This window comes from Nomascus leucogenys, chromosome 13 (assembly GCF_006542625.1).
Source record: "Nomascus leucogenys isolate Asia chromosome 13, Asia_NLE_v1, whole genome shotgun sequence".
NCBI lineage: Eukaryota > Metazoa > Chordata > Mammalia > Primates > Hylobatidae > Nomascus > Nomascus leucogenys.
Window position 1 is genome coordinate 106,110,499 of NC_044393.1, and position 26,166 is coordinate 106,136,664.

A 26,166-nucleotide genomic window follows, 5' to 3' on the forward strand; every position below is an offset into this window, starting at 1 on the left:
GAGGGGGCGCGTCCGCGCTCTGTGTGCAGTTCATTAAGTTGTCATGTGAGGGGAGAGCGGCCACCGGCACGGTGCGGGGACGCGTCCGCGGCTCTGGCTGCTGGCGGAGCCTGGCCGAGCGCCTCTCTGATACCAGCATGGTGAGGTTTGGACACACGGGGGCTTGATAGATTTTCAATGATATTATGGAAGCATGTCCTGTTTTATATCGCCTCTCCCAAATATGCGTCCTTCGATATTGAAGATACAAGTATGTCCCACTGAATCCCAGGAGGAAACAGTAATCCTTCTAGCCCATATTCATTTTCACACACTGGGCAACTACACAACAGCTGAAGAAGGAAGGAAACACATATTTTCTGAAGCCTTCTCCATTCTTCTTAGCCACGAATGCTTTTTCTTGTGGGGATACTAAATTAGGACTTCAAAGGCCCTAAGACATCATTGAACTCGCCAGGCACGTTTCGTCACCGTTTCCCACCCACAGAGGATGCTCCTCCTGCAGCCAGGAAAACAGGACCTTGGCTGAATTAACCTGCAGGTCCAGCCTCTGTTCTCACGGTGTTCACCAGCACCCAGACAGCACTGCAGATCGCAGAGCAGACGGCACCCCTTCCGTTACTCACCGACCCGACTCCGGTTTGAAGAATTTTCAGTCCAGAGGTTTCCTCCAGTTTGTCTTTGTTGTCAACTGTTAGGAAAAATCAGAAAGCACAGGGGTCAGGCTGGAGAGGTCCTCAGTCTCCGGGCACCTCTGAGTATTTTCCTCCATTGAAAAATTCAATTACATGACTGCTTGACCCACCTACCTTAATGGAAGGGTCACGAACGGGCACAGAATTAGAACCTGCATGAGACCCCATTTTCCCACTGACCACTGGGTCCACCTCGGGCCGGCACAGCTGTGCGCTTTTGGTTTCATCTAGAAACGGATGTCCCACCCGGATGCCCAGGACTTCTGTGAATCACTGATGAGAAATATGTAGACACATTCTGCAAACTGCAACGTCTTATTTTAAAATTACGTAATCGTTTGTAGCTGTATAATTACCAGGAAATATGTTTCATTAACCAGCATTAGGTGTTGATAAAAAGACTCCACAGAAGGCAAAGCTGAACGTGTGTATTTCTGTCATCAGCACCACCAGCTATTTTGCGGCCTCTTGTTCATGCCCTGACAGGAACATCCTATAATAATTTCACTCCAATAAAAACCTCACCCTGGTTTTCTCCTGATGTAGAATGAGGAAGACTTTCAGAGAATGAATTGCACTCGATGGCAAACCAAGGGAAATGAGCTCTGGAAACAATTAGCAGATGGAAATGAAACCCCAGTAATCCTAGCACCAACACAGCAAACCCACCTGCCCCACTTCACAGAGAGGACAGGTGTCACAAGGCAATTGACCTTGGCTTACGACTCTGTGGAAATATGCGTTTGCATAAAGCCCTTGTCACTTTGGAGATGAAAACCAGAAAAAAATGGAATTTCACCACAAACCCTATGAATGAAGAGTGCCTTGCAATTGTGATTAATACAGGATGAGATAGCAGGAAAATATCAATTACTCTCACCCCTTATTGTAGCGCCCCTATGTTAATCTGGGGTAATGAAATTATTCCTTTCAGAGGGATGCGAATGAGATCCTGTTACAGCCTGCCCTCCCCGCTGTTGGGGCCTCTCCATTGTCTTATGGAAAGTTTTTCCCTTCGAGCAAATGCATATTATTTTCTATATATAACTAATTACCTACTATGCTGAAAGAACAAGACAGACAGAAAACAGTCTGGGCTAAAGCAAAACTCCTTTAATACTTTATGATGGGGTAGGGGCCCAGGGGAGGGGAGGACACAAATGTAAGCCTTGGGTGGCAAGAGAGCTATAAGGCCATCGGTGCTGATGTCCTCCCGCAAACACAGGAGACGTCTGACTGATTGGCAAGCTTCCTTCAGGAGGGTAATAGTGGACTCTTTTAAGTAGACTGAGGAACAGAAAGTGAGTACAAAAGCAACCTTAGAACCACCCTGGTCACTGCTGCAGAACGGTCACCGACGTCAGGGTCAGGAATGAAAACGGCAGCCCCAGCCCATAGTAATGAGAAAAATCCAGTCTGCCAGGGAGCACCCTTTTCCTGTGAAGGGCAGGCAGCAACTGGGTCAGGCTCGGCAGGCCCACGGCTCCGTCGCAGCTACTCAGCCCTGCCTTGCAGTGTGGAGGTAGCTGCAGACCACACCTAAGTGGATGGTCATGGCTGTGTTCCGATAAAACTTTATTTACAACAGCAGACAGTGGGCCTGATTTGACCCGCAGGCTGTGGTTGCCAAGAGGTTGCCTGGCTCTAGTCCGTTCTCCACACTGTGCCCAGGGTGTCACGAGCAGTCAGTCTAAGGGTGTCTGTCCATCCTTGACCTCAACATCCAGACCCTTCAGTGGCCCTTCAAAGCCTCTCAATGGTGTCCCCTGCAGGCATGGAGAACTTGCCTTGCTGACCCTGAGGTCCAGGTGGCACTCCTTGCCCAGATATTGGGCTTTTCAGCCCATTTCAGGCATTCTCTGTCCCCTGCCAGGATGCTCTGAGCTCCTCAGTCTGACGAAAACACAGTCCTCTTCCCAGGCAGCTCAGGCCCTGCATGTGCTCAGGGGCACGCCCTCACACCATCCTCAGCCTGGCCCTCTGTGTCTCACAGTTCATGGTATGTAGGCTGCCTGTCCCCTGCATAACAGAATTGTAAATTATAGCACTGGGTAATTTCTGCTCTGTGTAAATGCTCCCATCACAGTTGACTTCAGTGCTCATGTGATGCTACTAAAGGGAATGGGGAGAGACCCTGTCTTAGTCTGTTTGTGTTGCTGTAAAGGAACACCCAAAGCTGGGCAATTTACAAGGAAAAGAGGTTTATTTGGCTCACAGTCCTGCAGGCTGCACAAGAAGCATGGCACAGGTGTCTGCATCTGAGGATGCCCCAAGCTGCTTCCACTTGTGGTGGAAGGTGAAGGAGCCATGCAGTGTGCAGAGCTCACATGGGGAGAGAGGAAGCAGGAGAGGGCAGAGGGAGGGCCAGGCTCTTGTTAACAATCAGCTCTCCCAGGAGTTAAGAGAGCGAGAAGTTGCTCGCTTCCACCCTGGGAGGGCATGAATCCATTCACGAGGGATCTGCCCCGCCCCATCTGCCCCTCCCACCAGGCTGCACCTCCAACATGGGGACCGAATTTCAACACGAGGCATGGCGGGGCCGAACCAACCAGATGCAGAGTCACATATGGGGACCGAATTTCAACACGAGGCATGGCGGGGCCGAACCAACCAGATGCAGAGTTGCAGGCGCACGGGGAAGAGCTCCCACCATGCAGACGTGGAGGACAGAAATAATCTCAAGGATGCCGATGACAGTAAAATGTAGAGAACCAGTTATAAAATGGTGAGCTTGAGTATTGATCGCTTCTGCTCTTAACATAGTTTATTTAAGTGTATGTTTTTATCATTCAATGTCTCACAATGGCTGTACTCAATAACGGGCTCACAAAATTCCTGAAAAAGTAAAATTAGTTCTACTGAGTGGATGCAAACTGTCCCCTGTGCTGGCACAGTGCTTTGTTTATACCCGAAGTGAGGCCTTCCCGTCCATGTTTCCTTGGTTCTGAGGTGGGGCCTTGGTTCTGGAGGTGGGGCCTTCCCGGTTCCTGGTGAGGTGGGGCCTTCCCGCCCGTGTTTCCTTGGTTCTGAGGTGAGGCCTTCCCGTCCATGTTTCCTTGGTTCTGAGGTGGGGCCTTCCCATCCGTGTTTCCTTGGTTCTGAGGTGGGGCCTTCCTATCCATGTTTCCTTGGTTCTGAGGTGGGGCCTTCCCACCCGTGTTTCCTTGGTTCTGAGGTGGGGCCTTCCTATCCATGTTTCCTTGGTTCTGAGGTGGGGCCTTCCTATCCGTGTTTCCTTGGTTCTGAGGTGGGGCCTTCCCACCCGTGTTTCCTTGGTTCTGAGGTGGGGCCTTCCTATCCGTGTTTCCTTGGTTCTGAGGTGGGGCCTTCCTATCCATGTTTCCTTGGTTCTGAGGTGGGGCCTTCCCGCCCGTGTTTCCTTGGTTCTGAGGTGGGGCCTTCCCGCCCGTGTTTCCTTGGTTCTGAGGTGGGGCCTTCCCACCCGTGTTTCCTTGGTTCTGAGGTGGGGCCTTCCTATCCGTGTTTCCTTGGTTCTGAGGTGGGGCCTTCCCACCCGTGTTTCCTTGGTTCTGAAGTGCACACTTCCCCCAGCTGAAGTGGGGTCGCAGCACAGGCCAGCACGGGTGTGACAGGGTAACTCCTGCTGCCCTGAATCGGCAGCGCAGCAAGGTGCATCCTTGGAGGCCTTGGGGAGGAGTCCTTGTTTCTACCTGAGCACTTTCCACTGGGCCTCCTAAGAGGCCAGGAACTCGCCGCAGCGGAACGTCCAGAAAGGGCGTCAGCTGCAGCCAATAGTGACTCAGAGGATGATCGTGTTGGCTGCAGTAGAACACTCATGAGAAGTGCTGTGCCGCCACCCCGCAGTGGCCTGGAGAGCACGTGGGGACCAGCCCCGCCGTGGCCTGGAGAGCACGTGGGGACCAGCCCCGCAGTGGCCTGGAGAGCACGTGGGGACCCACGCGGCCTGGAAATCAACCTCACGTGGCCTGGAGAGCACGGGGGACCAGCCTCGCGGTGGCCTGGAGAGCACGTGGGGACCAGCCCCGCCGTGGCCTGGAGAGCACGTGGGGACCAGCATCGTGCTGTGGAGGCACTCAGTGGAGGGGCTCTGAGTGTGATGCACGTCTGGATTCTTTAACCCATTGATCACTAAAACTCCTTTTAGATGCCCATGCAAGAGTGAGGCTGATAAATGAGTCTGAGAGAGTTTGTTCAATAAATACAAGATCATCTGAGGTGATTCCAAACCATGTGCTGTGGTTCAATGGCACTGTCTCTACTCTTCAGCGGACCTGAGCTGAGAAATGGCTTCCCAGTCAGTGAAACAGGCATCGTGGTGAGTTCCTAGCAGAACTGCCTCCCGAGCTGACTGTGAGCCTCTCCAGGACAGGCAAGGTTCTTCAGGGTCTATGACTGCACTTTGATGCTTAGGGGCCTGTGTTCTTTCTTCAACAAATGCATCCACGTTGCTGGAGAGGACACGATTTGGGGCCACCATCCTAAGCAAATTAATTCAAAAGCAGAAAGCCACATGCTGCCATATGCTCTCACACGGAAGCAGGAACCAGACATCATCAGAGAGCCACACGCTGCCACACAGGCTCACACGGAAGTGGGAACTACACTCATCAGAGAGCCACACACGCCACCACATGCCCTCACATGGAAGTGGGGACCAGACATCGGGTACTCACAGCCATAGAGACGGGAACAACAGACACCGGGGAATGTAAGAGGGAATGTGAGAGGCAGCGAGAGGGAGGTGGGAGAAAAAGGCTGAAACTCCCTCTGGGGGACGTGCTCACTACATGCATGACGGGAGCAAGTGTACCCCAAACCTCAGCATCACCAGCATGCCCAGGTCACAAGCCTGCACATGTACTCCCAGAATCTAAAATAAAAGCTGAAAATTAAAAATACAGATAAGTAAACAGATGTGCCACTGACAACCCTCCACATGCCCCACGGTGCTGCCTCTCGAAACTGACCAGACCTTTTAAAATTTAGTTCAGTCAGTTTAAATCAGCAATTGAACAAACAACCTGAATTAGTGTTTAGTTTTTTCTTTTTCCTTTTTTTTTTTTTGTACTAAAAGGTTTTAAGAGAGTACAAGGGACAGTTTCATTCTCGAGCTAATCTGAGACTGCAGTGTAAATCAAAATCGAAGTCACAGAGTAAAATAATTGAAAAGTAATGAAGCTGGCAGTGGCTACATTCCTGCCACACACCAAGTGCCGGGGCAAGCGCTTCCCACACTTCAATCTGTCTCCCCATCCAGGCTTTAGACTTAAAAGGAGTCGGTGTGATCCTTGTTACACATGTGTGGGCAAAAGTCCCGCGAGAGGACGGCGGGCTCCCCAGTGCCGACGCGTCAGGATCACAGCTCAACACCTGTCACGTGCACGCTTCACAAGCAGCTGTGAGGACCACGTGGGAGCCTCTGAGCCAGCACGGCCCAGGTCTGGGCACACAGCAAGTGACTAATCCATGTGCCCTCGTGACAGCGGCTGTTTCGCTGCATGTGTTGTGGCCGGGCCACTGTCACTTCCTAAGGAGAAAGTGCTGTATCTGCTCCGTGTCTGAGACTCCAGTGTGCTCTGGTCTCTGGTGCTATTAACTCGCTGATCAGTGCTTCTGCTTGTGCTTTGAACATCAAACATCAGCTGGAACATTGCTCAGCGACTTTGCTCCGGGTGACTCAGCTATCAGGGTCTTCCTCCCACAGTGGAATCGCTGTGTCCCCGGCTAACAGCACCCGCAGCAACAGGATAAAGGTCACCAGGATTCTCCTGATTTCTTCTGTTTCCCAAGAAGGGTCTCTTCCTTCCCCCACAGGCCGGTTCCCTCACAGGAGGAGTGAGGGGCTCTGCAGGCCGCTTCTCAGAGCCCACAGGCTCCCGGTGTCACTGCTCCCTTCCCAAGGCCCCGCAGAGGGTCTGCTGAGTGATGCCCCCAGCACTGTGCTGGGCACTGACATCCAACCTGCCAGCTCACGTCAAGAAACTCCACCATCTTCTGGAAAGCCCGACAGTGCCCCGAGCAGGTGCCGGGGAGTCTCACAAAGCACAGAATCCAGGTCCCAGAGTCCCCAGAGTCCGGCTTCTTACCAGGGAAGTCTCTTTGGAGGTTACCGAGTGCTTTTCAGGGGCATCTGCACGTTCCCTTGGTGCTGTGGAACGAGCCAGTGTCTGTGGGGCGTCAGCTGACTTCACGCAGCCCTGTGTTCCGGCCCCTTTCAGCGATGCCTGTCCTCACTAGCTCACTTTCTGACTTTGAGATTTCTCTCTGGCAGAGAGAATCGAAACACAGAGAGGCCGCACTTCCCTCCTCCTGCATCGTGAATGCTGCACAAGGGCAGCCTCCGCAGCACAGCCCTGTGGTTTGTTGCTTCAGATTTTTTTTTTAACCTCAAATATGCCTAAAAGGAAAAACAATGCCTCATGGTTCCCGGCATCCTGTGGGTCTCAGGCCACCCTGGACACCTCTTGACATTATTCCTGCACCCTTGCCGCTCCACCGGATTTCCCTAAACGGCTGCGTGGATTCCCTTCTCCACCCTGTTGGTGGAATTGTGACAGGTGTTGAGCTCTGATCCTGACGCGTCGGCACTGGGGAGCCCGCCGTCCTCTCGCGGGACTTTTGCCCACACGTGTAACCAAGGACTCACACCGACTCCTTTTAAGTCTAAAGTAAATACCTGCTGATTCTCAGTGTCCTTTTGTTCCTTTTTATGAACTCCATGACAATACTGCCAGTTTTTGTCTCTGCTGAACATGTTGAAGGAGGAAAAAAAGAAAAAGCCTGCTTCAGCCAGATGTCCATCAAATGCCAGGTCTGAGTTATGTTTTGAGCTGAGTTCTGGGCCTCCCGTGTCTGTCAGGCCAGGGCGTGGAGACAGTTGGAGAAGCTGCCTTAATAAAGGCACGGAACAACAGAGAAAGCCCGTTTTTATCTTCATGGGAGACAAAAAGGGTTTCCAAACACAAAAAAGAAGTCCTTTAAAATTAAATTCACTAGATGAAGGATATGCAAATTACCTGAAGAAGCGGAACCCTATAATGTTCTCAAAATTCTGCAATAGCCTATTTAATTAGTATTTTAATTTATCAGACTAATTCTTTGCACTTGACAATTTATGCAGCATTCCATATAATTAAGCACGCAGCTACAGTGGAATAATTTTGCCTACTCTCTTTATCCTCGTTATTTTAACCTGAAAGAATGTGCAGAAGTCTCTTCTGTAATCTAAATTACAATGGGGATCACGTAATGGCTTTGCTCCATTAGAAGGTGGGAGGGGAGGGAGAGCCCCCAGGCCCAGGGTGAAGCTGTCACCTGGAGCCTGGCCAGCTTTCTGGACAGCACCACTGGCTTCCTTAGGAAGGGTCCTCCTCCCTTATGGGGTGGAGCCTGGTCTGGCCTAACTGAAACGACATCCCCAGGATAAGATCTGCATCCTGTGCCTCACAGCCACCGTAAACAAGCTGCCTCAACGCTGCCACTTTCCACCCAGGGCTCCCATGCAGGGGGTCAGCATCTCCGGGTAATTTGGGGGCCTCTGTGGACTCTGCCCCTGCCCTGAGGTCAGCCTTTCTGAAACTGGAGGCCACTGGTCAGGATTCCCCGTACACGTCAGCAAGGTGCCCAGCGAGGGCTTTCCTTAAAGCGGACGTCATTCCTGGGAAGAGGAAGGGGAAAGAGCTTTGAAGGAACCTGATTCAGTGATTGGAGCTCTGGCCCCAGCCGGCACCTCCTTTCCTTTTTGGACATCCTGGGGTGGCCACTGAGCCACTGGGAGTGCAGAGGCCTCCTGTGCCCAGGCGAGCTGCCCTGTCGCAGACTAACACGAGGCCCACCTGGTCGCAGGCTGATCACAATTCCTGTAAAGGAATCTTTTAAAAATAAGCAACGTCCATACTTTCCTCTTTCAGCCCATTCTCTTTCCCCATGTTGTTTTCTGAAAAGAACTCTAGCAGGACCATACGTGAGGCCCACGAGGGGCCCCACCTTCCCTCGGAGTGGACAATCCTGGACTGGGCTCTCCCAGTGGTAATAGGTAGTCTATGAAAAAATGGGGTCTTGATTCATACAAGGTTGAGAAATAGCCTGCCAGTCGCTCAGGCCAAACCTAAAACTCCTAAAAAAAAGGTTTAAACATTGCGAACCTTCTCAAAGCCTTTCACTCACTACTGTGCGCTGTGAGCCTTTCACTCACCCTCTGGGCGCTGGGGCACACACTGTTCTCCCAGGACCATGGGCGGCGTGGAGAATGGGCTGGGGCCCGAGGCAGACCTTAGGGAGGGGCAGAGTAGGCAGGACCCACGTGTCCTGAGCCCCTCTAGACTGGGGGCTCGCCAGGGTCTGAAGCTTCCTGGAGAAGGCCCTGCTCTAAGCTTCTTTGGTTCTGGGACCTCTAACATGTCTTAACATCAAACACGTGCAGTGACGCTTCCTCAGTCTTCATTTCAGAACCAAAGACTCTCACTCAGCAAATCCTGAGATCCTGACACCCTGACACCTGTTGGAAAGGTCTGGAAGCCGCCATGGAAGCTGTCACACGGCCCCTTTGGGACACTGGGCTGTAGAAGGCCACTGTGGTATGTCCCCAAGGGTGGTGCGTCTCTGAGGGTGGAGAGGCTGGCCCTGGAGGCAGGTGCAGGGTGGGGGGCGGGGTCCCCACCACAGCTGGAGGGAGGTGCACTGGGAGGGGCCCTGAAGGGATGGTGGCCACCCAGGACCCCCCACAGCAGGTTTTCCTGTACAGGTCAGAGAACCTTTCTCCGGAGAGGCCCCTGCCTCACACAGAGTGCTGTCCTGACACTGTCACCGTAGAACCCTCTGGGCGACTCGCCGTAGCCAGGCCACGTGCAGCTCTTTTTTGTTGGGCTGTGATGGTGGCTGGAGGCAGGTCCCATCCAGAGCACAGCCCTGGCTTTCTGCAGCCCTCTCGGCAGCCAGCCCTGCTCCTTGGAAGTGGTTCTCGGCCAAAGGCCTGCTCCTGTGTGAGCAAGATGCCTTGGAGGCAGGAGGGAGCCGGGGTGCATTTACGTGTGTTTAATCTCAGTCCCACCACGGCACATGGTGCCCAGGGTCCTCAGCTGACCCTACCCCTCCTCAGCCCCCAAAGCTCATCCTTCCCCAAACCCTTGGGGAGGGGACAAGGGTCACAGCATGGCTGGTGATAGTGGGGGCAGGAACCAGTGTTTTATGCTCAGATCTGTGCTGATGTCACACTTTGGACAGCCGAAGGGGCGGAAGGATGAAGCATAAAACCCCCTTCAAGGTGGGTGTGGCGGCATCTGGGGCACCCCATGACCGAGGGTGAGAATGTGGGCTCGGAGAGGACCAGGCCACAGCTCTGTGCAGCCACGGGCCAGCTGGGCACCACGGGAACATTCACCCCTGCGTGTGGGGTGTCCCGGGTGGCAGTCTCTCCCTGTCCCCTGCATGTGGGGTGTCCCGGGTGGCAGTCTCTCCCTGTCCCCTGCATGTGGGGTGTCCCGGGTGGCAGTCTCTCCCTGTCCCCTGCGTGTGGGGTGTCCCGGGCTGGGCCTCAGGCTTCTCTTTTCCACCCTCTTCTACCCCCATGTGCTGTGTTCAGTCCTCAGGCCCTGACCCGCATCTGTTCGCTGATCAGAGCCATTTTCTTTCCTCCGGCCCCATCCTTTCTGCGATATCCCACCTGTCTTCTTGCCACTGCCACCAGGATGTCCAGTGGTGTCTCCACCCAAATTCCTGACCTCACCGACTTCCCCAAGCCTGTCTGTCCCCCGTGACCCCAGCCTGCCAGTAGCTCAGGCCCACAGCCGCAGAGCCGCCTTTATTCTCCTCAGACACAGCACAGAGCACCTGGTGAGGCCGCAGGTTCTGGCCTCAGGGTGCACACGGGACCTGCCGACATCTCCGCGTGGCCAGGTGCGTCCAGCACCTCATTCTCTGCTCTGGATCTTGCAGAGACCCCAACTGCGCTGCCTGGCTCTTCCATCTATGGTGCCGGGCCTGGCCTGGGAGGGGCCACGCAGGCCGAGCCGCAGTCGAGCTGCAGGACGATGTCCCCTGCACCCAGCACTTCTGCCATGCGAGCCGTGAAAGGGCCTCCACACCTGCAGCCTGCATTCCGTGGAAGCCACGTGTTGTGTGAGGCCTTTCGTGCCTGGGAGCAGGGAGGTTTGAAGAGCGGAAGCACTTAGGCAGGAGAAAAGACAAATTAATGAACGTGTCAAATCCTGCTGTTCAGGTTGCAGAAAAGCCAGTGATTTCTGCATAAAGAAGTACCCGTTCCTGGCAGTGCCAGGTGCCCACTCTTGCGTTTCTTTGCACGTCGGCTCACAGCTCTAGAAGTACTCACGGACAAATGTGGAGGCACCCCGCAGCACCCCACAATCTCTTTCATTTTTCTACATCTGTCGAGACAGGACATGCATGACTCATACTACCAGCTCATGACATCAGCAACTGCAGGGATCTCAGAGCCAGAATCACAAATGTCTTATTCTTATAAAAATATGGACTACAATTTGATTAAATTGTCACAAAATACAATTTAAAATACAGCTTTATTTAAATACTTTTGATTGAAAATTTTGATATTTTGTGAATTATATTTGGCTTTAGAATTTTAATAATTCACATTAAATCTTTTTGAAGAAAAATAACTTTTGAAGCATAATTTTAGTTTACAATTTTAAATGCATTTTTATTTTTAATGAAAATACATCTTGTACCCTGTGTGCAATTACAGTTGAATCATTTCAACTTTATGAAGATTGTCATTAAACAATCTAATTAGTGATTTCATGAAACAAGGGGAATAAAATGCATTTACAAATAAATATACAATAATTTACAAAATTATGTATGTCATTAATTTATTACTCAGCCAAACCTTACCAGCCCATTGAGAGAACATCACTACTCACAGGATTATAATCCAATCCACTGTCTTTTTCATTGGATTAATTTGCAGAAATAAAAACAATAGCTTTGTGCACATTTGAATAATTTTTTTCACTATGAACATATATTTTTCAAAGTATGAAGCATTTTTTGAGCAGCTAATGGGCCTCACATAGACTTTTAAATGTCCAGAAGCCCAGCATGGAATGCCACTTGCCCTCTGGCCTTGAGCCCCTCGACAGCTGGATGGGCTGACTCTATACACAGTGGGGAGGGAGGATGCTGGCCACTCACACACACTCAAGCCTCTCCTCAAAGCCCTGCGCTGGCCCATCTCGCCCACAGTGAGGTCTACAGTCCCAGCCACAGACACAAGGCCCTTCAAAACCTGGCCCTTGGCTGCCGCCCTGACATCACCTCCAACAGCCCCCTCACCCCTACTCAGCCACTCCAGCCCCTTCAGCGCGGGATGCCCGGGCCAGCTCCCGCCTCAGGGCCTTTGTACCTGCTGTTTGTTCCTGATCCTCAAATGCCCGCCTGCAGCCATCTGCATGGTCCTCCTGTTCTCACCCAACATCGGGCCCTCACCCCATCACCTGCCTGCCCCCTCATCCAGCTTCATTCTTTCCCAAAACATTTATCACCCTCTCACATGATGCATGCTTGTTTATTATCTATTTTTTCTCTAGAATATCAGTCCCACAAAGCAAGGATTTGCCCTAGTGCTTAGAACACTGTCCAGCACATAGGAGGACCTCAACGATTATCTGTTGAGGGAATGAATAAGTGACTTATAGGAAGCATGAGCAAATTAACTCCCTAGTGGCAGCGTTAGAGCATTACTATCTGTAGGATGATCATGCCACCACTGTTACCTCTATTACTAAGACCGGTGGTGGCACTCACTAGTGGTGCAGGGAGGGAGTTTCCTATACCTTCCACACCCACAGTTCTAGTTTTGAACTAAAGAGCCAACGATAAAAGGATATCTGAGGATTCCTGATTTGTAGTCTCATAATTCTCTTCCAATATGGGCTGCCAGCCATGAGCACGGGTGCAGGATCATGCAGGTACGCCGTGGGAATGCGTGCAGGATCATGCACGTACACCGTGGGAATGGGTGCAGGATCACGCGCGTACGCCATGGGAACGGGCCCAGGATCACGCACATATAACGTGGGGACGGGTCCAGGATCACGCACATACGCCGTGGGGACGGGTCCAGGATCACGCACGTATGCCGTGGGGACGGGTGCAGGATCACGCAGGTACGCCGTGGGGATGGGTCCAGGATCATGCATGTACGCCGTGGGAACGGGCTCAGGATGACGCACGTATGCCGTGGGGACGGGTCCAGGATCACGCATGTACGCCGTGGGGATGGGTCCAGGATCATGCATGTATGCCGTGGGAACGGGCTCAGGATGACGCACGTATGCCGTGGGGACGGGTCCAGGATCACGCATGTACGCCGTGGGGAGGGTCCAGGATCATGCATGTACGCTGTGGGAACGGGCTCAGGATGACGCACGTATGCCGTGGGGACGGGTCCAGGATCACGCATGTATGCCGTAGGAACGGGCGCATAATCACACACATACACGGTTCTGCACAGCTGGTGGAGGCTTCCTCTTTCCCACACAGTGTGGTGTAACCTGATCATTTGTATGCAAAGCAAACCAATGCATAGCTGACTGTGTCAAAACACAGCCAGAAAGATGTCATGCGGCAGGGCACGTGTGTGTGTGAGAGCGAGCGCGCACGCGCGCCTGCGATCAGCCCAGCAGCCAGAGCACGTTCCTGTAATGTGTTGTGATCCACTGCATGGCAACAACACAAAACACAAGGAAATGTTTTGATGTTAATCATTTTACATCAAGTCATCTGAAAGTAGCATGTTGCCCCAATGTTTGGATGTTTAATTTTGCTAACTGTCAGAAGGAATTAAAATAACCCTGGAACATAACTGCTTTCCTGACAATTATTTACTGAAACCAGAGATGCCATTTAAAGCTTAATTCCTAGAGAGGGAGAAGAGAAGGGGGGTGCCCTTTCCCGTGCCTGTGCTGGAAGTGGGCTGTTCATCATCTCTCTTTTCTCCTTTGGCGGTGAGGCCAAAGGCGCTGTGGCACAGCAAGCCAAGAAGAGGCTATCCATGAAGAAGAGCAGTCTCCATGCCATCGTGAACCGGGGCTGATGCCTGACCACCCGAAGGAAGAGAGGAGGCAAGATGCTGTGCCCACAAGAACCACCCCATGGAGAAACGTCTGCATGGTGACTGGGCTTGCAATGCAGTGATCACCAGGATGAAAAGACGCCCCCTTAGAGATTTACCACGATGCAAAGACGCTCATTTCTACCTGAATAGCCAGGGTCCCACCCTGCTTAGTATAGAAATAGCAAAGAAGTTTAGGGAGATAAACTAGATGTGCACCTACTGACATGTGTATAACGTTCAGTGTTTTATTAAACATGCATATATCATGGGCTCCTGGAAATGATTCCTTTCACCAACTCAGATGACTTTCTCTTGAAAGTTAGAAGTTTTGAGGTTAATTTGTAATTCAAAAATATTAATATTTTATATTTATATTCCATTAAATATTTGGAAGATACCAAAGAATATTATATGTGTTGCATCCAAAGGATAATAAGACAGCAAACACCCAGGATACCTGCCACTCCAAAAAGCGATAAAACATTAAAATTATCTTTGATACTCTCTGTGAGCTCTTGGTCCTATCAAAGCTAATAACTCTCATGAATTCTGGGTGCATAGTTTCTTTATGTAGACTTTTTTTTTCACCTATGTGTGTATCCCTAAACAAAATACTGCATAAGATGACATAATAACATACACGTTCTGTGATGCGCCTTCCATCTTCTGCTAACCCTGTGTTCTGAGACTCAGATTCGGTTTTGCATGTCATGGTGGCTCATGCATTTTCATTGCTGTGTGACTGCATTCTATGCATATGGAGCATCATGCTTTATTTTTCCAATCACTTACCCAATCCGGTGGGAAACTGGGTTCTTATTTTTCCCTCCATATCTGAAACAGCGTAGCCATGAACATTCTCACATGTCTCCAGGCATATGTACATAATTTTCTCCAGTACAATCACTAAGACATAGATGTCCCAAAGGGATTCTATCAATTTACACTCCTGTCACCAACACACACACAGTTCCTAGTGCTCCGTGTGCTCATTGGTTTAAGCTTTAAACACTGTGCCGATTTGGTAGATTTACGTTGTTATCTCCTTGGGCTTCCAATGTGCGTGTCTTTGATAACTCATCAGTTTGTGCATCTTCGTGTATGTTTATTCATCATTCATGCTTCCTCTTATATGAAGTTTTTGTTTTGCCCATTTTTCTACTGGGTTATTTGTCTTTTTCTTACTGCTTTGTAGAAGTTCTTCAAACATTCTAGATACCAAAACTTTGTCAGTTGTGTGGGCTGCAACTATCATATCTTAGTTTGTGGCTTGGCTTCTTAAAGTTCCTGGTTTTAATACAGTCTAATTTATCATTTTCTTTAAGGTTCGCATTTATGGCATCTTGTTTAAAAAATTCTCCTTGAGCTCAAGATCATAAAGATATAATTCCATTTTTTTCCTAAAAGATTTTTGTCCTTCACATGTAAGTCTGATATTGAAGAACTGATTTTTGTATGTGATTCAAGGTAGAGGTCATTTCATTTTTTTCTCATTGAATACCCCATTTCCCCACCACAATTTATTGTAAAGGCCATCCTTCCCACTGATCTGTAATGTCAACCCTGTTATCAATCAGTTCTATTTAAGGGTCTACTCCTGGGTTCCCTCCGTTCCTGGCCCAGGTGTCTCTCCCTGCACAGATCCACATGATCTTTCTTACTTTAGTGTAAGTAGTTTATGCTGTCTACACACGAAGGCACGTGTTGGCTCTTTGTACTTATACATTTTAGAATCAGCTTGTCACATTTGTAAATAAATAGTTTCTTGGATTTTTGTTAAGATTTTATTGAATCTAGAAGTTTGATTGTTATTAATAGCATCATTATTCCCAATCTGTGAACATGTAAATCTCTCCATTTATTCAGGTCTTCAACATCTTTCAAGTTTTATATTTTTCCCCACAAAAGTCTTACATATTTAAAATATGTATATATTCCCGACTTTAAATTTTGATGCTATTTTAAATGAATATCATTTTTAAACAGCATTTTCTAACTTTTCCTAAATATACAAATACAGCTGACTTTTGCACAATTTCATATACAGCAGCCTTCCTAAACTATCTAATTCCATTAGTCTACCTGGATCTTCTGTCTCTTCTGAGTAAATAATGAGGCCGTCTGTGAATCATGACAGGCTTGCTCCTTCTCTCCTAAGTGCACCCTTTATCTCTCCTTCCTGCTTCACTGCCTGCTGAATGGACCCTCCTGCAAATGCTTGCAAGGGTGAGAGCCCACATCCTTTTCTTATTTCTGGTGTTCAAAAGAATATTTCCAGTGTTCTGCTGGGAAGCATGATGTTTCTGTAGGGTCTTTAAAAAATCAAAATAAGAACAAACGAGTCTTACTTTATTCAACATTTTTATTATGAATGAATGTTAATATTTAGCAAATGTTTTTACCTGTATCTACTGAGATAATAATTTTTTTCTCTTTTCATTAATGTGATAGACTACATTAATTACAGCTTTAATTGCTCATGACATATTTTAAAAACAAATTGCTGGATTTTAATTTGCTATTATTTGACTTTTACACCTATGTTTTTGAGGAAATTTGTCTCTAATTGCCATTCCCTGTACTGTAATTACTGAGTTTTGGTATCAAGGTTATGCTAACCTTATGAGCTGTGTAGTCTGGGATGTTTTGTGTATGAGTGCATGTGTTTGGATGTATGGAATAACTTGCTTATAAAATATGTGGGCCTGATATTTTCTTTGTGGGAAGACTTCTAACTATTAACTCAAGTTCTTCCTTGGCTACAGGGCTATTGGAGATTTTCATTCTGGTATTTTGGTCATGTTATCTAACATTTCAAATATATGCCCATAAATTGTTCATGATGACCCCTTGTTATCCTTTTATATGCCAAAGCATCTATATTAGCATTCCAATTGTAATTCTCAATATTGTCTATGATTCCCTCCTCTCTTTTTTAAAATCACTTATGACAGAGGAGGTTTCTCAATTTTGTAAGCTTTTTTTAAAAAGACAAAAAATTTTGCTTTTTAAACAAACAGAGAGATTCTCTGTCTTTGAGATTCTGCAACTTCACTGTCAGGAATCGAGGTGTAGAGACTTTTTCACTCCATAGGCTTCTGGAATCTGAGTACTGGTGTCTTACATCAGTGGTGGAAATTTTTCTCCCACTGTATCTTCAAATACTACCTCTGGAGTGCTCTGCTGGAATGCTTATGAACCGTATGTAAGATTCCAACTCTGCCAGAACACTTACGAATCGTAGGTAATACTCTAACTCTGCTGGAACACTTAGGGATCATGTGTAAGATGATCCTCGACGGTGATACAGTGTGCCTCTTCCCTGGGAATGGCTTTCCCATTAAAGTTGGTTCTCAATGTAGCTACTTTTTTTAAATTAGTATTTCCTTATGAACTCCATAGGCTTCTGGAATGCTTATGAACCGTGTGTAAGAGTCTTTTACTCTGCTGGAACACTTATGAATTGTGTGTAAGAGTCTCCTAATCTGCTGAAAAGCTTATGAACTGCATTTAAGATTCTCCTACTCTACTGGAAGACTTATGCATTGTAGGTAAGATTCTCCTACTCTGCCCTCTATGGCTCCTACCCTTACTTTCATATTTTCAATTTATTTGTCTCTGTGGGCTGCATTCTAGAAAATTTCTTAGTTCTATCCTTTACTTCTCTAATTCTCTCTTCAACTATATCTAATCTGCTATTAAACTCATATCCTTAGTTCAGAATTTCTATTATTATATCTTTCATTAAAATATATTTCTTCAAAAATTGTGGTCTCTTTTAAGACTATTGATCTGTAGGTTATATTTAGCTTCCTCCTACATTCCTTTAATCATATTAAAATATTTAAATTTATGATCTATGTCCAATAGTTACAATATCTGAGGCTTTCTTTTGTTGTCCATTCTTTCAATTGACTTTTGTCCTGTTCCCTGGTATGTTTTGAAATTTATTGTGGACTCAAATTTCTTGGAGTTTTACTTGCAGTTATTCTTTATGAGTAGAAGGGGAAAGAAAGGATTCCTCCAGAGATGATCTGCCTTTCCCTCTGCCAGGCATCCGGAGGCCTGTGCACCTGGGAGTGTTTGAAGCTGAATTCCCTGCTTGAGATGTTGTGGCTGTCCAGGCAGCGTGCAGTGGGATTGCACATCCCTGTGAAGCCTGGCTGTGGTTAATGTCCTGAGGGAAAATGCACCCTCCACCCCGCCACACACACACACATCCAGGAACAGCGCTGAACGCCGGCAGTTTACCGTCCTCCAGCCCAACAGAGAGCTGAGAGGACACTCTACCATCGGTCACTGTTACCCTGCAGTCACGGTTCTTGGGGGTCCCAGCTCCATGTGGCAGATCTTCTATTAGCCTTGCCATATTGGGGTGTCCTAGTGCCTCCTGCCCTCCACAGACCACAAGGTCTTGAATGCTGAAGTTCAGGTTTACCGGGTGTGGAAAAGATGATCAGAATAAAGGCCAACATCAGTCATCCACCAACGTCCCTGGGTTCCTGCTCTCACTTAGTTTTGGATCTCCCATAATTTATTATACATTTTTATATACATTTTTATATACATTTTATTGCCAGATGTCTGATGTGTTAAAATTATCTCCATGTCCTCATATTCTCGTAGTTTTGCTTTTGGAATGAGGGTCAGTCCCAATATCTGTTTCTTCCAGGGTACTGGTGGAAATGGGAACTCCCACATCTCCTGAGAAATCTCTGCCCCGCCCCAACTGCTTTGTGCTTATGAAATAAAACTCATTTTAATTCAGGTTTGGGCAAAACCTCAGGGGAGGCTAAATATGAAATAATCTAATGATTTTATATTATGCTAAATATAACTAAACACAGATGTGTATATAAAATTGCTAATTATTCAGTGTTTTATGGACTCTGCCGTGACTCTTGCTGGGACTGTGAACTAGAAACAGCAACGACACCTTCTCTTTGTGTGGTGCTGGGTGTGGACGCTGGTCTCTCCTCGGCCCCAGTCCACACTTTCTCCAGGTTCTTCATCTCTAACCCTCCTGGCAGCAGTGCTGGGTCAGAGGCTCTCACCCCAAATGATCCCAGGCTCCTGTGCAGGGCCCTGTGGTTACTGGTCCCAGATGGGTGGCTGGAGCCTCTGGGAGGTAGGCTTGGCCCAGTGCTACTCAGTTCAAAATGGGGGCTCTGGGAAGGAAATCCAGGTCTCTCGAGCTTGAGGCGGCTTCTCATGGACTCTGAAGAGGTGTGTGTTTTAACACAACAAACTGCTCTCCTCTCATTACCTGTAATCCATAAGACAATGTGAGGACAGTTCTGGGAGCAGGTGTGTTCGAGAGGCACCAAGATGCATCATTTGCCCGTCCTGTGTATGGTCTGAGAGGTGCCTGGTGCTTCACTGCAGAGCACGCAGCTCCTTGCTCCAGCCACCTGTACCAGAAGCGCTGCTTCTGATGTCATAAGCGTGGCCTCAAGGAGACGCCTAGGAGCCCTCAGGCCAGTGCACGTCCCCTCCCTGGCTGAAGGTCCCCACCACGGCAGGGGCTGGCCATGCACCCCGGCCACTCCGGGATAGGCTGCCGCAGCTGGGGAGCTTCTGCTTCACCTTCTTTGCTGTTCCAAACTGCTCTCTCTCTTTTTAAAATGTCCTGTATGAAGTGAAGGCACTGAACGCACTCCAGCCTGCAACGCAGAAGTGCACATCGGCACAGAGATTTGAAAGGCATTTTCTCCTTGGAAACTGAAAGGTCAATTTGTCAAACTCCACTCCTCAGGGTTCCAAGAAAGGTTCTTCAGCCCTTGTTTTCCAGCCATAACAGGGTAAATAAATGAGACTCTTATCTGCGGGTCTCCTGTGAATTCTGCCAGTGGGCAGGGCTTCGGTGGAAAGGGAGCTTGGCTGCACGGTAATAATAACGACAGGCTGGTAAAAGCTAATGTCAGCTTCAATTTCCAAGTCATTTTTCAAATTATTTTAATTAGATATTGTTTCAATCTCACTTACATTAATTTAATATCTGATATCAACATTTCAGTTTTCAATTTGTTCAAATGATTTTTTTTTTCAGTCTGCCTGGTTGCCTGGAGTAATTTAAAATACAATGTTTATCTTTAGCAATTTTCAATGCGTGGTCCTGGACAAACTGCTATGTTCAATAAAAGTGACAAGGAAGGGACGGCCCCAGGTCCTGCGTGGTGATGAGGAAAAATGGAAATTGTCTCCTTATTGTTCATCTCTAGACATTAGAGTCAGTAGGCCGAGCCGGGGCTGGGGCTGTCATAATAAGATTTTCCACCCATTTCACGATGTAATTGGCTTTCCCAACGCAAATTTCAGTGAAATTTGACTAAGATTATTTGTATTAAAAGGCATCTGAATAAATGGCCACATTCCCCCATCTGCACATTTCCTGAGAATTTTCAGTCACAGCCCTCAAACCTACCCCTAAAAGATTCTTCCTGGAAGCACTGCCGCGAATAGCCTCAGGTTCCGCATTTTCTTAGTTTGTCCTTTTCTTCAGACGTTAGCACGGATGCTGGTAAAGACGTGCCTTCTAAAATGGTGAATGCAAAGCTGAACCAGGCCTTCACCTCCCCATTTATAAAATGTGGGAGAAATGAGGTGTTCTGAAGTGTTCTTCTAAGACAAGGAAATTAGTATTGTTCTTGAAGTTGATAATGAGAAATCTGAAGATCCTTACTGCTTTTGAAAAGTGTGAAGAACTTAAAACAAATTACCTGGGAACAACATAAAACCAAACTAAAACATCATCCACATGGCAACAGGTAAACCATCGAAGGAACAGGAGGGAAGCTGAGGAGCTGGACGGCGTGGGCCAGTGTGATTAACGAGAAACACACACAGTGAGGATGATGCATGGGAGCAGGGGACGTCATCCTCCTAGGACAGGTGCCTTCACTCGCATCAAACTACTCATTATCTACAAGCAACATATCGAAAACAACGCCATCCACAAAGATTACAAACTGACACGGCCGGGAAAATCTATCAGACATACGAACAGAAGCAGAGAAGGCGTCATGGCATCAACATCAAGAAAATGTGCAATTTGTTTAAAAGTTATTTATTAAAGTGGCATAAATAGACTAATGGTATATTAGATTATAAAATTCCAGACGAAGATATAGGGTTAATGAACTGGTGTGTGACGAGTAATAAACATCGAAATTAATAAGGAAGAAGCGATCACAGTACAAAGAGATGCCACTCACAGCCTGAGGGACGGAAGGGCCTGACGGCAGCCATCCTCCACCAGCCATGTTCCGGGGCTGCGCTTGGCACTTTAACTGCACCCGGCACTAACCCCCACAACAGCCACCTGAGGTGTGGACTTTAAATGCCCCCATCTTATTGATAAAGAGGACTGAGTTTTCCAGGGGTTAAGCAACTTACCTAAAGTCACAGGGCTAGTAAAACACAGAGCCTTATTAGAAACAAGTCTCTCTATCTCCCACAAGGGTCCTACAGCGGGCCCAAGGACATAAGAAAGAGAATTCAATAGTGATTGATCAAGCTCTATGGTCTAGAAACAAGAATGGAACTGATCAGATATTAAGCCTCAAAAAAAGGCCTTCATGATTTTTAAGTCATAAAAATCATAAATGTTGCATTCTCTAAGCAAAATCTAATAAATTAGAAATTAATAACCACAGAAAACAAAACTCTCCCATCAGCTGGGCATTAAAAATATTCTTTTCAATAATTCTTAGGTTAAGAAGGAAATGGAAACTAAATTACAAAATAGTTAGAGAATAATAAAAGCTGTGGGGGGTGCCAAAATCATTCCCCGGAGGTGGGTTTCAAATGCTGAGAGCTTCCATGATGATGAGAGAGAAGGACAGTAAACTAAGTAGGCACTCCACTTATGACGTCAAAGTAAATAGGTAACAAAAAACTTGAGGGAAGAAATTAAGTAATAAAAATATAAATTAAACTATAAAAGGGAATACAGGATTGGTGAATAAACCCAAGAGCTTGATTTTAGTGGAAAAAATTATAAACTCTTAGAGGTAATCAAGAAAAGTAAAACATCTCAAATTCTAAAATTATCAAAAATTAATAATTAGGAGGACACATAATCTCGGATGCAGTGGAAATTTAAGACTTATAGGCCATTAAGACCATTTATATATCTATTTACAGTCATGCACCACATACTAACGTTTTGGTCAGTGATGAATCACGTACACCCACAAGTGGTGGTCCCATAAGAGTATGATGGAGCTGAAAAACTCCTGCCGCCTCGCGAGGTCACAGCCATCATAAAGCCACAGTGCAACGTGTTACCTTTTCTGTGTGCAGATGATACACAAATGCCTACTGCTGTGTTACACTTGCCTACAGTATCAGTATAGTCACATGTTGCACAGGTTTGTAGCCTAGCAGCACTGTCCCATACAACCTGGGTGTGTAGGAGGCTGCAGCATCTACAGGTTTTGTAAGTGCACTCTACAATGCTCACACAATGACGAAATTGCCAGATGATACATTTATCTGAAGGCAGCCTCGTCACTAAGCAATGCATCACTTTCAGAATTTGGAACTCCAAGAAATTGAACTATGAACAAAGAAAACAAAAATTACTAATCTGGCTAAGAATGAAGAAAGTAATATGAATAGATGAATATGAAAATACAAAACGTTTTTCAAAGAAACTTTCTTCCAGAAAATCACAAGGCCCTGAGCGTGACTGGAAAGTTCTCTCAAAACCTTGAGGAATAAAAGATTCTCAAGTCAGCACCTCCCAGGAGCGCCAGCACCAAGCCTGGTCCACAGTTTACATGGACATGCTTGGCAATCCATTGGTGGGTCTGAAGATACAGCAAAGGCTCTGAGCCTGCACCAAGGCCCCCCATGTTGTCTGAATGTCCTGCCTGCTTCTTTCGAATGTGAAGTTCTAGCCAGTGAGGACAAATGCTGAAATGTTTGAGACTTCCCAAACCACTTGTGTTTTATCAATACATTTTATAAGCCAAAAGTTAAGAGTCAGCCGCACAAACAGAGCTGCCCAATCCTTGGCAAAGCAGCAAGGGAACTCAATGGGGAAGGGACCAGCTTTTCAGCAGATGGTGCTGGACCAGTGGGATACTCACATGCAAAAAGTGAATTCAGACACCAACCCTATACCCTCCACAGAAATTAATGCAAAGTTAGACTTAGATGTAAAATGCCAAACTAGACAACTTCTAGAAGATACAAAGAAAATCCAGGTGACCTTGGGTTTGGTGATGACTTTTTAGAGATACAACACCAAAAGCACAGTTCATGAAAGAAACAATTGATAAGTAGGACTTCATGAAAATTAAAAACTGAATATATTATTAGTATACGACCCAGTAGTCATGCTCTTTGGTTATTTGCCAAATAGAGTTGAAAACTTATGTCCATACAAAAATATGCACATGGATGTTTATTGCAGCTTAGTTCATAATTGCCCAAACTTGGAAGCAACCATGATGTCCTTCAGTAGGTGAATGGATCAACTGTGGTGCGTCCATATAATGGGGTATTATTCAGGGCTAAAATGGAATGAGCTGTCAAGCCATGACACAGGACTTGCAGGAACCTTAAATGCCTCTTGCTAAGTGAAAGGCTACACACTGCATGATTCCAACACTAAGACATTCTGGAAAAGAACAAAGGATGGAGATAGTATAAGTTGTAGTGGAGGTAATGAGGAGTTGGGGGAAGAGAGAGGAACCAGCAGAGCATGGAGGGCTTTCATGACAGCGAAACCACTCTGTTTGATGCTATGATGATGGATACGTGTCATCATACACTTGCCCAAACCCACAGAATGTACCATCCTGTTGTGGCTCAAATATGGTTTATACCATCTGAAACCCATGCTGAAATTTGATTACCATTGTGGCAATGTTGGATGTGGGGCCCTTAAGAGGTGATTAGGTCATTAAGAGGGACTGATGGTTTCTTGCAGGAGTGTGATAATTCTTGTGGCAATGGGCTGCTGCAGGCGTGGAAGGCTGCTGTAAGGCGAGCCCAGCCCCTCCTGCTCATTGTCTCATTATATGCACTCGCTGGCCCTTCTTCCAGGGGACAGCACAGTAAGAAAGCCCTTGCCAGAACTGCTGCCATGCCCTTGGACTTCCCAGCCTCCACATCTGTGAGCTAAATAAACTTCTTTTCTTATAAACTACCCCGTCTCAGGAATTTTATTATAGCAACAAAAAATCCACCTAAGACGAACAGCAGGAGTGAACCCTGATGTAAACCATGGGCTGAATGTGGGCTCTTCAACTGTGGCAAACAGACTATCCTAATACAGATGGGAGCAATGGGGAGACGGGGCATGGGGTGGAAGACAGGGCACATGGGAACCCTCTGGACTGTCTGCTCTATTTTTCTGTAAATGTAAAACTGCACTAAACATAAAATCTGCTAAACACAAGTCACAAACAAAGGTTAAAAGTTGCTTGTTTTTATTTGAAGTACAGATGTCCCTGGCTAGATGTTCAAATACCTTAAAAACTGTAGGTAAAGGGCATTCTCTACGTGTACAAAGATTATTACTGCAGTGAAACTTTCAGGAGAATTTTGAAGAGAGATGATTATTTTCTGATTCTACTGACCAGGATTCTGTTCAACATCTTGATATGGGATTTTTGGTTTTTAAAAACTAGGTGACGGGGCCAAGGAGTGGTGACTTGCAGAAGGACGTCTTTCCTGGGTGATGGGGCCAGCACTGCATCCTGACTTGGAGCAGAGTGCGTGGAAAGGGAAATGGGGGTCTGGGTCTCAGTCCTGCTGTCCTGCAGTCCTACAGTGGGTGGGACCACACCTGCGGCAAAGCTGGAATTGCCCTGAAATTGGAATTGAATTGGAAATTATGCAGAATTGGAATTGCATTGAAAACTATGGATGGAAAACAAGAGCAAACTTATCCACTGCTAAGTGCTGATTTAAACAAGATAAATGTTTTCTTTAGTTGGATACAAACTAGCAAGAATGACTTTGTTCCCGTGGGTTTCTCAATATAAGCTCCTTTTGCTGGGAAGGAAAAAGGGGCATCTGCGATAAGGTTGGTTCTTTTCCTTCCACATCACCGGAGGCAAGCGTCTTTATTATTCATTAGCAAGCTCGACGTCACGGCATGCTGCGGCACCACGGAAACCAGCCTGAGGTGGGAAAATATCTTCAATATTTCAACTGACTGCTTCCCTAAGTCACAAATAACACAGCTAATCCCGAGGTCACTCGCTTACAAAAACCTATTTGCTGTGCTTCAGAGCAAAATGAAAATATATATTACAAATGATGCCACCAGTGGCAAGCCTGCTCTGGGACCAGCCATCCTTCCATTGTCTCCTACCACTGGCAGCTAAAAACATCCCTCCTTCTCCTTAAAGCCATTTTAATAAAGACCCCAGAGGCTGTTTACTCAGGTGGACACATTTATTTGTAACCACTATTTAATGTAAAATTTAGCCCAGGCTGTGTGTGTGTCAATAAAGGTCTATAAATAAAACATCACTCTGGCTTTTTTATCTTTATCCCAACACCCTACACTGCATGATTTTAGAGACGCCGTTCCACTGGGCCTTTTTATTTTTAACCCCGACCTATAAAAATCACATCAGTCACCAGAAGCCTTTCCTACGAGCCAGTCAGTGCAGGTGAGGTGGGAGCAGCTGGCCATAAGTTATGATGCTTATGACCCAGAAAACAACAGGTGGGTGTGTCCTGGCAGGGCGAGAAGGCAGCCAGCCCCCTGGGACCATCCAACCATGCTCCGCCTGCCTCAGCCTCGGGAAACGCCACCTGCGCGCTGGCCTGTGGAGGGGAGCTCAGTTGCCTAGAGAGGCAGAGCCTGTGCCGCCACATCACGCTGACTTGGAAAAATCCAAAGAACATCATCCCCATCTTTCCGCCTGTGTCAGTTCCTTCGAGGACAGGCCCGAGACCTCCGTCGGAAGATTCTGCTCAAATTATCTGGGGGCGAATGTCCGAATGTCGGACCATTGACGGCTTCCATCCCATTCCCTCAACTGCCGGATAAAACCCCAGAAACTCAGAGAGGCTGTCACTGCTGCAAACGGTCCAGGAAGAAACCCTGATCCCAGAAACAAACAAGAGGAGATTTTACTGAGATAAAGTGAAATCTCTGCCTTTAGATAAGAAAAGTGTTTTCAGGAATCGACAGTGTTAGCCTAGGATGTTAGCGGTCACGCCCGAGATGGGTTTTTTGCTAAACTCAGGGAGATTTTAGTTGAATTTGCAAAACGGTTGCTAACATTTCTACCCGTTCCTGAGCAGAATTTAAAAAAGCAACCTGTCCTGAATTAGAGAAGGCTGGCTTTGGTGTGCTGTTTGGGTTGGACCATATCTCAGCACTGTGTTCCATTCTGGATACCGCTGTTTGGGGGACCCCATGGG

The 26,166-nt window shown here is 47.3% G+C and overlaps 1 protein-coding gene across 4 annotated transcripts in view; it reads right to left on the reverse strand.

The window, feature by feature from the left end:
• PTPRN2 (protein tyrosine phosphatase receptor type N2) overlaps positions 1-26,166 on the reverse strand; it is a 998,301-nt gene that overhangs the window by 343,226 nt on the left and 628,909 nt on the right. For all 4 annotated transcript variants that reach the window (XM_003281603.4, XM_004090276.3, XM_012512304.2 and 1 more), the window contains one exon: positions 627-691. In XM_003281603.4, the coding sequence (XP_003281651.2) occupies positions 627-691 (65 nt within the window). The remainder of the gene's footprint in view (positions 1-626; positions 692-26,166) is intronic.